This window comes from Psittacula echo, assembly GCF_963264785.1.
Source record: "Psittacula echo genome assembly, chromosome: 2".
Lineage (NCBI taxonomy): Eukaryota > Metazoa > Chordata > Aves > Psittaciformes > Psittacidae > Psittacula > Psittacula echo.
Window position 1 is genome coordinate 3,515,226 of NC_137737.1, and position 15,236 is coordinate 3,530,461.

Sequence of the window (15,236 nt, forward strand, 5' to 3'; positions counted from 1 at the left end):
AGCAGGTTGCTCTCCCTTTGTAAAGGCCAATGGCATTGGGTGTAAAATGCTTCAGTGACAGGCAAGTGTTACACCAACTTAACTGAACCAAGCTCAGAAACTTGGGAAGTATCTCTATTTACACAGTTACCTAGAGGCACTGCCTTACCTTTTGACATTACCTATTGTGTCCCCTTGTGTAATTAACTACAAAGCTGACTCATGAAAAAGTATAAGCTGTTTGGCTGCAAGAGCTCATGATTACCTTGTGTTTTTTGGTCAACATCTGCTAAAGCTGATTTGTCTTTAAACCTGGTGTTTAATCTGTCATGTATGTTACAGAACAGCAGGTTCGGTTCTGTGGTGCGACGGACTTGAGCCCTATGTCAGGTTACACAACTTCACACTGAGTAGTGCTTACAAATGCAAATTAACTTCCAAGTTTAGTGAACTTCCACCAAGGAACTGCTAAGCTGAAAGGCCTGCACGTTTTACACAGCATTTCAGTTCTCATGCCAACAGAAGGAAGGAGTTGCTAATACAAACTGAAGCATCACCAACTTAATCCACAGCTGCACATTATGGTAAGAGGTTTACCTGGAAAAAAAATGCTTTTCTTGTCACAAAACTGGATGACCAAACACCACTGTTAGGACTGTCAGGAAACCAACTCCTTCCACTGCCTTGCAGTCCCGTTCTCTTCAACATCAACAATGAGATTTGCTGTGTGGTTGCACTTACTGTCAGAGAATGATACAGCATCTGCAGAGGCGCTGTCCGCTCCCTCCTACTGATGGCGGGGGAGTTACTGGAGCAAAGTAAGCGTGAACTTTCACATGAGGTAGATGAGCCTGCGGGTGAAAAGTCTGCGTTACAATGGGAGAGAAAGAAACATAACTAGTGAAAAGCAGCAGCATACCTCAGCTGCTGCCAACACCTGGGCTCTCCAGTCGGTTAGCTAAAAAGGAAGCATCTCTACACTGGATACTGTCCAAGCTGTTGTAATTCTCCTGTCCCATCCAGCTAAGGCATGCTATGACTGGGCTCTCACCTGCACAGTGTTCCCACTTCCTTACCAACAAGGCATGGCTCAGCCTAGAGACCTCTATCAGCCCAGGCACATGTTCTGCTGCAGGGGAGACAGGATGCTGGCTACTGAAGCTACTGTATCCTGTCTTCCCTATTGCCTACTTCTCTCATCCTAGAGAGCAGCATGGAGTAGAACTGGGCATATACCCTCAACAGTCACTGTCAGGGAGCTTTCCAATCACAAAGGTGTTCGGACAGGAATCTGGGAAATGAAGCTGCAGACACGTATAACAGTAAGGCTAAACCAGGGCAGGTACATGGAGGAAAGGTTTGTGTGGACTTAAGGGCATAACAGCCATATAGTCCCTTCATCTCCATGCAGATGTTTTGCAATTGGTGCTATATATTAAGTTATATTTTAGGAGTTAATGCCACTACACAATCTAGAAAACACAGAAGTCTGTCTCTGAAATAATAATACAGAAAGCAGAAGATAAAGCATTCATCATTCCAACAGCAAAGTGTCATGAGTTGCAAACAGGCAACTATTACTACTCATAGAAAAGCTCCATCTAGATCCTAGAGGTGAGGAACTAACGGAACAATATTCACTGTGTCCATCCTCCCTTGCCTGGGACACGTGCAGGATTCATACAACCTCAAGCAGCATCAGCAGCTCATTCCTACCGGCACACGTCAGCGAACACGTACTCTGATCCGCTTGATTCCAGCTCGTGTCACTTGCTGGCAGTCATACAGCTCAATTCTCTCCAAGTTGTGGCAGTTCTCCAGGTGCTCCAGCGTCACATCAGTGATGAGGAGACAGTTATCAAGCTCCAGGACCTGCAGCCTCTCATGACCACAAGTACTGTTGCTCAGATGCAGAATCCCATCATCAGTGATCAATTCACAGTGAGATAAGCTCTAAAAGAGAGAGAGGCAAACAGTTAACACATTGCTCAGGCCAAGTTACTCTGACCTCCAACCATCAGAACTCTTCAACCTACTTCATTCTAGTGGTTGAACAGTTACAAATAGTACAGAGCTGAAATCCAGAAGAGCAACCAAGAAACAGCTCAGCTCCACCAAAGGGCTGTGCTTTGTATTTAACTTGGCTTCAACATGAATAGAGCCCCAAAACGCAGGCCACTGGCAGAAATCCTCAGGCCCCTTTGTTCTATGTCAATGGGAGAATTCTGGTCCTACTGTCAGGCACCTCTGCTACTGTACACAAACAGCACATGTGCTGCGCCAGAAAACAGGAGACAGCGTTAAAGAGATGCTCAAGGACATGCAGGAACAGGCGAGGATCTGCTGACAGGAGTTAGTGCTTCACAAGGTACCACATTTTCATACATACCACCGGGACCAAGCCTATGCAAGTCTGTGGAGATAAAGAACAATCAAACTGGACTGATTTGCCAAACAGTGATTTCAAAACCGTGTGAGCGCTTGGTGCCTCAGTCTGTATGTACAAGGAGTAATAAACATCTTGTACAGCTGCAGAAGCAAGGCCTTTCTGCAGCCATCAGCATAATAAACCAAACAGTTCTGCTCCTCTTCAGCACGTTATTTTACTCCCTTGAATTTCAAGAGCATGGGAAAAGCTGCATGCAGCATCTCGGGCAGCAGCACCACGTAAAGCAGTTTCCTGGTTCCTTCAGGAAATTCATGACTCTTGGAGAAGTCTGATGATGACAACAACAGAAAACAGACTTTCCTCAGAGGAGGCTTAACAAGCACTCTGCCACCAGTGAAATGAATGTTCTCAAGTCTTGTGCACTAGGAACATGCAGGATCTATGAACTCTAGTCCTCTTGCTGGGGTTCTGCACTAGATCCTTGCTTCATGCTCAGCCCATACTTGTACCCAAGCCTAATGGGGGCTGGTTCCTGCCTTGCCACCAGTGTTTTTTCAGACAGCAGCTGCTGAAGAAGCACTTGCAACAATCCAAAAGCACATTTTAACTCAGAGCAAGCAAACCTCCTGCTAATCATCTGAATCAAACATGCAATACTTCCTTTCTCTCAGTACAACACATCTATCTTCTTTTATTTCAGGCTGACAAGGAAGCCTGAGCATTGCCAACCTTACCCGTATTTTACCTCAGCTAAAGTCACAAGCATTTCCTGCCTGCTGCCACACACAGGTCTGTCCTGCCCTTCCTTTAGAACAACTTGCCCCCCAGCTTTTCCTCCTTCTCTCAATAGGATGAACAAGTAACCAGAGAAAAGGCTTGAGAGAGGTCTGCAGCATCCCCGAGTCTGATGGGGAGCCCCCTGGCAGCTCCAATATCACCCACTCTGCACATGTGAGCAGCCGGCAGTGACTCCATGCAACACCACAACCAGTGCATGCTGTCTCCCATAATGATGCAAGTCAGCACTGCTCTAACTTACAGCTTGTTCATGTTCTGCAAGTCCATCAATTCTCTAAATACTCCAGGTCTCCCCTACACCTGACTTCCTTTATGTGTGTGTTCTCAGCATTTGATTTGGCTCACAGCCTGGAAACAATCAGCAGCTGCAGGGTTAAAGAACATTTATAATAGACTTGCTGTTCAAGGAAGAACAGGAGATTCTGTGGAGCTGTTGGTTACAGCAGCAGCCTGCTGGCTAATTAAGAGTTTTCCATCCAGGAAGTAAGCAGCTTATAAAATCAGCTTTCCTGAGACACTGTGTTTGGTGCTGAAAGGACAATACAGGATGTACAGCCGAGTTCATACAACTTTGTAAAACAAATATGCCAAATGATACATACTTTGTGTTATCTGACCTTTCTGACTTCATAAGCCTGTCAGAAAGTGTTAATAACATGGAATTTTACAATGACAACTCCTTGAAACCTTTACAGGTTTCAAAGGTTTTGAAATATATGGATTCAAACCAAAGAATTTTGGTTTTTTTGTTAATCCTTACTAAATGTTGTGCATAAATCCAATACCTATCATACTGCGAGTGACATATGATCACTTAACTGAAGAATTCAATTGACTTCTCACATCCAGTAATGAGTATTTCAGTTTCTCAGATAATCTGAATGTGCAATTATTAAGACATTTTCAACAGAAATTACTTCTTAAGTCCAGTAAGTAATAGAGCATTTGAGTGCTCTGATACTGATGACCATAAGTAGTTGGTTATAATTGGTCTAGCAGTGCTTTTCCTTATTTCCACCATCTATTGAGTCTCCAAACACCAAGAAACAAATTCGAAGTTGATTTCTACAACTCCAAACTATTCGTTTGAACTGTAAATATGCCTAAACGTATGCTAAAGCACAGCTAGTCAAGATTTAGCAGAACCATCAACAGTAAGTGATTTCATATTTGAAGCGTAACATCAGTTCACGCAGGTTATTTGGCACCTGCTAGTCTGTTTTCTCTTTCCCTGTAATTCTGAGCCATCACTGTTCACTCACACCTTTGAGGATGTATCCTTCCTACACACAGGGTAAAAATCACATCAACAAGACGTAAGTTTTCCCTGTTCCCTTAGAAAAGCTGTGTTGTTTTACCAGTGCCATGCTTCCCTGCCCATGAGCTAACACACACACAAAGGCAGCAAACAAGAGCAGGTTCAGAAAGACACTTGGAAATTATGAAGTTTTATGATACCTCCGGTGCAGCACTGGCACAACTGGTACAAAGGACCTCTTGCAAATACAGGTTATGGTTGCAGTTACAATACAAGAACATATCCATCGCAGAAGAACAGAAAGATTCCCATACAGAATCATAGAATAGTTAGGGTTGGAAAGGACCTTGAGATCATCTAGTTCCAACCCCCCTGCCATGGGCAGGGACACCCCACACTAAACCATTATCACCCAAGGCCTCATCCATATAAATGGCTCCACATCTCTTGACAACTCTCATTTGGCTTAACATTAAGAATTATGGTACAGAAATGAGGTCAGGCAATTAATGAGCAAAAATAAAAACCACCATCAATAGAACATAGTGAACAAGCTCCTTTTCAAAAGCCATCTCTCCTCATGTTGCTACCTTAGTAACACTGAGTAACACTAATTATAACACCATTTAATTAATGAAGCAGCAAACCTGCCTTTAATCCTATCTAAGAACAGATTATAAAGATACTTGCTCTTTCACTTAGATCTGTAGTAGTATATAAAAAAACCCTACCCTTATGGCACAACTGGCCTAAATACAGGAGCTCCTATTGTAAGAACAGCCTGGTAATTTTGGAGTACCCTGTCTGAAGAACAGCTAAATTCATGTCACCTGAAATTGGTTTTGATGTTTTGAAAGATCTAAGCAAGCACTCCCTAGGAAACAGTTCTCTGAAATAAGCAGGGTACCCCACTGAAGGCATCTCAATCTTCTCCAATTGCATTCAAAAGTCTAGGTCAAAAAAAAAAAAACCCTTTCATAGCTTACTATGTAAATACAATCCTTGGGAAAACACTGCCTGCATGCAAAACTGATATCAGAGTGATCACACAGATTACATTTAGCTTCACTGGGTGGTTTTGCTTATTCAGTATTTGAGGCAAAGTTGTACTCTAAGAAAAACATAGTGAACACTTCAAGGGTTAATAAAGGATCCAAGTAACCATAAGTAATCAAATATGAAGGATGTTAACCACAAAAATACAAGCTTTCTGGTTATTACTCATTGATTTGGTAATATTTTGTTATCACACAATGCAAATATGTGAGGAGTAATCTTCTTTAAATACTTATGAAATGCGTATATTTTGCACAGTATCCTACTACATCAGGAACTTTAGAGACTGAACAGGAGTTGTGTATGTGTGTAGTTTTGGGGAATGTATTACAATTCACAAACAAAGAGTTAAACTTACCAATGCTTGTAGCTTAGGACAGTGTATAGAAAGTTGTATCAATGTGCTGTCAGTTATCTAGAAACGAAAGAAACCAACCAACCATAAGCAACAGACAGCAAGAGAGTCAACCCTCAAATAAGATATCTCTTTCTCTACCAGATGAAGCTGCTGTTATTCCTGGAAAACACCCAATCACCTGTTACTCTTCAAGTATTTCTCTCTATAGAATTTCCCAATAAATACTTTTATTCACTATCATAAACACAGCACTATTAATAAAAACCAAAGCACATCTAGCTGACAGTGCTAATGCACTGCATTCTTACACTGGACATTCAACATTCCTTCTCATATTAAAGCTCACCAAAACACACTCTTCCAAGTCCATCTTCTCCAGCTCATGGCAATTCTAAAATAAACAAAAAAGCAAACAGATAAACAAAAGATGAAATAAACCAACATATAGACATAAAAACATGCACACGAGTAGTGATAGGAGATGGCACAGCTTTCAAGAGGAAATCCCTTCAAGTATCTGATCATCGAAGGACAAAAAATGGTAAAAAGATTAAATATCCACCAGCCACACACCACCTCCCTCTCAAACCTCTACGTTTCAGCCTTTCTCCTGCTAAGTGAAATGTCTCCTCCTTGCTCTGCAAGGTTTGAGCAGTATGTACCAGTACTGACTCACCCCTGCTTCCCTTTTGGAATCAACTTCAATTCAAACCTACGGTACTTACAACCTGTGCACTAAAGATAACCAACCTGCAAACAGATGCATACACCAACCTGCATCAAACTCATCTGAAACACACTTAAGCCTATGGAACATTTCTCTTCACTATCATACATTATAAAGCAGCATTAAAAACAACGTGCTTTGCTAATGAATCCTGAAAATATTAAACCATGGTCCACTTTAAGGCTGAGAGAAAGCTGCACTTCACATCTATGCAAGCAATTTCCCCAATACACTGAGAGAACCCCAGCAAGCTCTTCTGAAAGTGCTTTCAGTATCTGATCATGACTCATTTCAAGAAAATAACATAACCTTGTGACCTCGCAGCAGACCACATGCTGCTATGGCTTAGCCCAAACCCCAGCCCATTTTTTACAGGCATAGGAAGAAAAGGTTTAACTTGCAGCTCCCAAAGGCAAGCTTGAGGTGACTGCCAAAGCCCAAGGCTGTAGTGGTGAATGATTAGAAACCACTCTGTTTTACCACTGTGGCTAGAAAAAAGCCCCTGCATTCACACTAAACATCAGCAGTGCAAACAAATCCTGTTAACTATTATTTTAGTGTTCAGATGTCTTAAACCAGCAAGCAGACAACTCTAACTTGAAGAACTTGATATCATCAATATGCTTACTTTACATATTGACAGCATGAATCACAGCACAAGTGTTTACAGTTTATAATGTAAGTATTTTTGTAACTTAATGGTATGCTTAGAATAATCTACTATACAGTGATCCTTGGGATGTGTTATTTTATAGGGGACATTTAGCTAGAATACATAACACAAGGTTTGAATTATGATAAGCATAATAAATTCCATTGAAACATACAAAAGAGTGAAAAATGCAATCATAGATGGTAAAATTATTCTATGATTCTATGAAAATAGATCAAATTGCAGCTCTAAGTATAATTCAGAAATAAAAACACTTTTTAGTCCTTTCCTTTGCTGGGTTCTTTCTACTTTATTTTTCTGCTTCTCATACTTCTTCCCAGCAGCATTACATCAATTCACAGCTGCTCAGCAGCAATGAAAACAAGGCAAGCTTTAACCTTCTGAAGCGACCCTTACCCGTGCTAAAAGGGTAAAACCAGCATCTGTAAGATGTGAACATCTTGCAGCTTCCAAAATCCTGGAAAAGTTTTAAACGTTAAAGAAAACATTAGCAGAGAGTAAAGCAAATGCATTTGAGATATAAATCTGTCTTCTGCAACTTAAAGCTCTCAATAGGAAACGTACACATATACACCTATTTTTCAGTGATCTGCAATTCAAAAACACTAGGCAGACTTTTGATCCAGCTTATCAGAAGATTCGAATAGTTACAGACCAGATTAAGTTCAATCCTCAATCTTCTCAACATTTAGTGTAGAATTACACCTAATTATAGGCATTTTAACCTTGTTTCAGCAGGACAGCAAAATGTTCAAGTTCTTGTATGTGTTATCAAAGGAAAGATAAGGGAGAATAAACCCCAAGTTAAAGAAAACACAGATGAAGCCTGCATCTGAAACCCCTTACATAAACACAGGATGTTAGGAAGCCACAAAACTGAGAAACTGCTTACTAGAAATTCACTTGGAGCATGAAGCACAGTGAAGGAAGTTACCAGAAAGCAAGGAACAAAAAATCTCCAAGCCCACAGTAAAACCAATGAACAACACCAACACAACCTTAACAAAAATAACACAGTGTTTTGGAAAGATAAACCTAACACTCTCTCCACTGGCCCTGGAAGCAGTACTGACAAATAGAAAGGTCATCTGCCTCAAACACCATCACTAATATGCAGAACGAGCCTTCAGCCCATTAATATTTTGCCATCTTTGTCATTGTCATCTTTTTCTTTCTTTTAATGAATACATTTTACTTTGCAGGTAGAGTAAGAATCAGGATGAATAAGCAGAAACCATGCAGCAGGAGTGAGCAACCGGCTGCATAGTGCCAGCTTGGGTTAAACCATGACAGACTCTTGACTATGGCTTTGCTGGATCAGTCTTTTCCAAGCCAAAAGCAACAGCACAGCAGAGTTCAGAGGTTAAGCCTCACAAGATACACCCTTGAAAGCCACTTCCAGAGTGCTCATCTTAAACACAATTCAAACGTACAATGGAAAGTCAAAAGCAGCCAACAGAGAGGTACAACACAGGTACAGCTTCTCAAATGGATGGCTGTAACACCCCTTTTTCTCTACAGGCTCACATTTGGGAACTTTGTTCCCTTCCATCAAGGGCAGTTACTAACCTATCATAAAATACTCTCAGCTACTCTGAAAATTATCCATGAGACCAAATAGGAATGGAAAAAGCCCACCACCACCACAAAATATGACTCAGGTCACGTGTTACCCTTCCACCTCCTTTCATCGATTCCTTGCTTTCAACCCCACCTCACTTACAACCACTGATTCCCAACCCCGTTACGTTTCTGATTTTAAAGTGGGGAGAAGGGGATGACATTTGAAGTGTGCAAAATAGGAAGGATGCTACTTACATCTGCTTGAGAAGAAGATGGAAACAGAGGGGTAAGAAACCAGAGGACTAGCAGCTCTAGTTACCCTGAACCTGGGTGTGCAGTTAGGTTGAAGAGCAAAATGGGGAGAGCAAGCTGTATATACACACATTGCAGCAATCAAGCTCACAAATGAAAAACAGGTGTGAAGGCATTGCTCAGCATGAAAATGGGCAAAGTTCTAATTCTTGCTTTCAGTGACTGTTCTTAATTAGAGAGAGCTCTTTTTTTTTTTTCCAGATAGAGCTGACATTTATATCCTACCCAGTGATTCGTGACAAAGGACCTAGAATGGGAGCTGATGAGGCAAAATGATCACCAAGAGCAGATTCATCACTCTCATAAAGCAGCGATCTCCAAGACAGACCTCCCAGCAGCACTTTTAAGATGTGGGTACACCTGGAATGTCTCCACACACAGCACCTCCCTATCCCTACTGAATTAGCAGCAGGTGGGAGATAACATTGATGGAGTTAAAGGAAGAGGATCCTAATTTTCACAGCCCCACCTAGACAAAGACCTTCATAGGTGCTTTTCTCCATAAGCCTCACCAAAACTCTTACCAGTGTTTTTACATTTGAAAGTGCTAAAAATCAGAAAAAATAGGATACCAAGTGCTTAAAATGAGCAGGTACAAAGAGAGATGAGGGGGCAGCTGCATCCTGATGCAGGGGAAAAAGCAGCTGAAGGAAGTTGGTCAAGCTTAGTATTTTTTTTCCAAGGAGACATAATTGTGAGTGGTAACAGCTGCAGAACACTGGTATCATGGAAAGCAGGGCTCCCATACCCTGAAGTGAAGTGAGAGTAGCACAGTACAAAAAACAGAAACAAAAGCTTCTAACAGAAGCAGCAGAGTTTTCTTTCAGACTCAACACCGACATATTCAGAAGGTATGAACAAGTGTGAAATTACATTTCCCTTTGATGGCAACGTCATTTTTTATGAAGTACTTTCCTTACACGATCCCAAAAGTCTAGATGTAAACAGCTCTACCATCTGTCCTTCCATCATGCACTCCTCTGCAGCAATCACTACAAAGGGTCTCTCTTGCCCTACACTGTTCCTCACGACAGAGAACGGCAGACGCCTTCCCCCTCGTGGCACAGACAGGAGCTAACAGTTTACCTACCAAAGTCAAACCGGTTCCTGGTGCAGTTGTACTGGAAAGAACTGCACAACTAATAGCACTTTAGAACTCCTATTTCCAATCCAAGCTGTGAATTGAGAGAACGAGAGAAATTCGTGGGAAGAGACCCAGAGTGGCAGCACAGCTTTCTCAGGAACACAATTAAACGTGTCAGAAGACTCCTAAGCCCCTAACACTGGCACACATAAGCTCTAGTTAAGTATGAACTGTTATGTGAAAGGGACTGTCACTCTGGAATTGTCTTAAGGACAGGTTTCCTACAATAGCAAAAGCTCCTCTTCAGTCAATCAGCTAAATGAACACTGCGTGTCAGTATACTGAACACCTGCTTCCCCTAATTTTTATGATCTACACTTCCCTCCATTTATCTGTGATTGAAGTATAACAACTCTGACTCCTGCACATTCCTGTCAGAAATGGCAATTTAGTGTAATCTAAAAATCTTCTGATTTAATTTACAGTGAAATCAGACCTCACAAGAAGCATTATGTCTCTACAACTGCTGCATGACTGAGCTTTCTTATTAAAGCTGAAGCTGACTCCTCTTCTGAGAATGCCACTACAACCTACATGTCAGCACAAATAACACCAATGTAAAAGTTAACATTCTTTTTAACTGATAAGCCCTTATTGCTCAAAATATATGCCATAAACATCAGACTTTAGCGCACTCCATATCAGAATTGAAGAATGCCAGGATATACTGCAGAGCATACTAAAACCACAGTAAAACCCCACAAAGTCTTTAAATATATTCAGATATGATTTAGCTTTTTTTTGCAAGACAAATGGCTGCATAAAACCACATCAGAGTACAAACATCACAAGACACAACTACAGATAGTTTCACCTTTAAAACAAATAATGGGCTTTACATCTTGTTTTCTTCTGGCTTGTAATTAGTACCTAAATACTTAGCTAGAAGCACAGAATTGAACTGCTCGGTTCATCATGTCTTATTTGTTATCTATGAAATCTGTTTTTCAGTATACAGTAGACTACATTAATATGATAGCTACAGAGGACCAGCCCTCAAGTTTCTATTCAGCTGGTACTTCTAACTTGATGTTTTGATTGCAAAGGCAATGCAAAGCAACACAAAGCTAGATCAAACCTGTGGGTATCAGCGGATTATCTTCAGAAGTGAATTTCTTAGACCAGGCCCGTAAGAACATGACATACTCACGACATACTCACTTCAGCCTCGGACAGTTCAGACCAAGTGCTGTGAGAGAAGCATCTGTCAGGTTGCTACAGCCTGAAACACAGAGTGATTGAAGTCTGTGGCATCCTCTACAGATTTTTACAATGCCTTCATCTGAAATTTGCTGCAACACAGAAGAAGGATGAAGTTACTCTGTTATCAAATAACCAGCTAAGAATAAAAATCAAGTCATATTAACTGAACTGGTGGTGTCACACTGTATATAATCATGGCAACCTGTGGATTTTCAACCAAAAAATACCATCATGAAACCATGTTCATTGATAACACTGAAAGCAATCAAAAGACAATTCCTACTAATCTTTGTGTTTTTCCACAGATCTCAAGTAGTGCTCAAAGGCAGTCTGAAGCACAGAGGGAGACTTATTTGTTGTTGGCTTTCTCTTTCACTATGCTTTTGCTTCATAATTTTCACTCATTTTTGAAATTATTTATATTTAATTGTAATTGTCATTGTGTTAAATAGCTTGCTTATACGTTTGTAGAGTGCAGGTCTTTTGTTTCAGAGGCAGTGTAAGCTCAGGAACAGTGCAAAAGAGCTTGAAGCTAGACAGCAGTAGGACCCAAGGGTAAAAATCCTTCATCTCTGTGTAATTTTCAAAGCAAAAGCTATCTTCAGCTGAAAGATTTAACTGAAAAGAGGGGCTTTCATTTTGCGAAATTGTTCTGTCCTACATATTCTGGGAAAAAAAGAAAAGTAACTCTTAAATTTGGACACAGGAACTAGAAGAAATATCCCCAGTGCAGCTGCACACAAAACAGCAACAGGAATTGGGTTACTGAGGGTGTATGTGTGCAAATATTGTTTTGTTTACAGGTCTTCTATTCTGGAAAAAGTATTCTCCCACTCCTAACTCCAAGAATTTACTTTTTCTACTGAATGACTAATCCTTCACAGTGAAACAGGTAATTTTCTTTCCTGGTTTACCTTTATTCTTCCAATAACAACAAAGACCTCTACTCTATTTTGAACTGAAAATACAAATTCTTTTTATAAGCCACACATCTAGGTACAGTAATACTACTTGAGCATATTTCTGAGGCTGTTACCACAAATACCACCTTTCACAGATGGAAACAGGATCTGAGATCACCTTATGCCCCCTCCCCCAAACCAGCACTTTTTCGTATCAGAAGTTTGTATTTGCAATTTGTTGTGTCAAATAGAAATTATTCTAGACAGAAAACTAGAAGTCTTGTCATCTTTTTGTGGATCTAGAAGGATCTGCATCATACACAGGTAAGAAAAGTCCAACATCAATCAGGTATTTCTGGATTTGACTCCCAAAAAACATTATTTTCTAGAACTATCTTGGTTTTTTGGGAGATGCTCCTGACACTGTTACTGCGAACAGGAACTATGTTGGAGGTAACGGCTATGTAAATTTTATGCTGCTGTTGGAGATGATCAAAATCCTCAAGTTATATACGAAAATTTTCCATTCTGAAATTGATTGTCATTCAATGCCTACATCTCTCTTGGGAGAGAAAAAAAAAGCACAAAAATGTCCGCAAGTCCCCATTTTCTACGACCTTTCGCTGAAGAATGCACCTATCAATCAGATGTGCATTTTCCAGAGTTAATATCAGTTCATTTCATAGCTGCTGGCCTGGCATTTTACAAGGTCCACAAAACAGAGCCACTAGAATTAAAGTTTGGATCATCTAAAGCACAAGGAGATCCACTGTGTAAATATCAGTGCTAGACCTTTAATCATAAAGACCCTGGCTGCTCCTGGAAGCATGCTTCTAAGCCATTGCAAGCATGTGTTCTTCCACTGAGAAAGCATGCCCTTCTCCTGATACACAGACAGTTCTGAATAATCTTCAGTTGATGCCAATACATTTTACTCTCAATTATGTAGCCCACAATATGTCTTCCGCTGCATTAGAAACCTTAAAATTATGAACAGATCAAAATGTTTGACCTTAACGGATGGGAGAACAAGATTTACATCTGTGAAACCGCATGGTTTAGCATATACACAGCTCATGAGATTTGAATGAATGCAGTTAATTCTTACTCTGGAGCTTGTTAAAAGACATAATGAGGGGGAAAAAAACATAACCCATCACTCCAAATCTACACTCAGCTGTAGAAAAAGCCAGCTCATTTAAGATCCCCAAGGTTAAGATTTCCACACAGAATTCTGTAAAGTGCAGGGATATAATATTTGAGTTATTCAAGTATGTAGCAGATCAATTCATTAGCATCCAAAAATGGTTTATGATTCTTAGAGAATGTATCTTTTGAAGCTCCAAATACATACCGTACAGGATTGCAAATTCAGGATCACCAGTTCATGACAGTGATTTTGAATGTGTTTCAATGCTTCATCTTCTAACTTTGTTCAGCAATTAAACGGGACATAGGAAAAGAAACAAGAAATTAAAAGCACAGCAAAGCAGCCCAAAGAACATACACATTTTGTAACATTGAACAAAAGACTATAACAAAAATGGTACTTTTTAATTCATGGAGATTTCAAAAACCCAAAATAAAATTTTATTCCTAAAGGATCACCCAAGCAGTTATGTACCTGTGTGCAACCTCTAAGAAATAGAGCTTTTAGTCCACTACACCCTTTCACCAGTGCTTCAATACCATCCTTCGTAATCTGATCACACCAGGAAAGATTCAAATGTTCCAGATTTCTGCAACCCTCACTGGGAGAATTAAAAAAATACATAAAGTTAAATCCAGCCTTCAAATAGTCATAACAGTGGGAAACCCAAATTAAACACACTGTTAGGAATTAATGATAGCCAGTGGACTGCGCCAGGCCTCCACAGAAAAGTCATGAGAAAAGACCACACACAAACATTGCAGTCTACACCCAAGAAGTCCTAGATACAGAATACGGTCAGTGCTGATACACATTATTAAGGTTCAGCAGTGATTTTTTTTTAAAACTTTATTAAATGTTGAACAGCTCTTTCAATGCTTTTCTTTAATACAGAACACTGAATTTTCTTACCTTAAGCCTTTCAAAGAGCTGTTTGTGATGGCTACACAAGATGTCAGATCCAGATGTTTCAGCTTGGAACAGAATCTGCTAAGACTGTAACACGTGCTGCAAAACAGCAGACACACTAAAAATATCTTCAGCTACTTCTTCTTCCAAATTTTCCCATCAAACAAAAAACCACTTTGACTTACCTGTCAGTGATTTTTGTGCACCCATTTAGATTTAAGTGTTCGATGTTTCTACAGTTCTGTGCAAAGGTCCTAAAACAGCAACAAGAAGCTGGAGTTAATATATAACTCACAAGTTGTAATACAGTCACTAGAGTGCGCTCATGTCCCCTACCGCCTTCCACCTCAGTCAAAAAGCTTCATCTTCAAGCCACAGAGTAATTACAAAGTACACCTCTAATACGGCTGCCTCTTGCTTTTTCCTTTTGTTAATATAAGTTTCTGACTTAGATAACTCCTGAAACCAAGTGCTGTCCATCTCTCAAATACCACTTGAGCAAGGTGTTTATCTCTGTGATATATAAGCCAAAACTGATTTGCTTCAAATGCCTTAACTAAAACCATTAAGGGCATGAACAGAAAGGTTTAAATATCACATCAGTTAAATATTAAGCTGCTGAGAAGAGTTTTTGCACATCTCATTACTGAAGTCTTTGCAGGTCTTTGTAGAAGCCTGCTCCCACATCAAATGAAAACGAATGTAACTTATACTATGCAGAAGTGGGACCTAAGCCTATCAAACTACCAATGGAAAGCCCTGTGGATTGCAAATTAGTTATTTATGATCTTAAAAATTAAAATGCATCTGTGTGC

General features: G+C 40.2%; 1 protein-coding gene across 1 annotated transcript; it reads right to left on the reverse strand.

Moving 5' to 3' along the window:
• Window positions 1-722: 722 nt before the first annotated feature.
• FBXL2 (F-box and leucine rich repeat protein 2) lies at window positions 723-14,631 on the reverse strand (the record flags this gene model as incomplete). The annotated part of the gene is made up of 10 exons (XM_080611189.1): window positions 723-830; window positions 1,720-1,932; window positions 5,839-5,895; window positions 6,185-6,229; window positions 7,635-7,695; window positions 11,419-11,549; window positions 13,717-13,791; window positions 13,987-14,113; window positions 14,425-14,539; window positions 14,607-14,631. The coding sequence occupies 10 exons, from the start codon at window positions 14,629-14,631 to the stop codon at window positions 723-725; spliced, it is 957 nt and encodes a 318-aa protein (XP_080467315.1).
• Window positions 14,632-15,236: the final 605 nt, after the last annotated feature.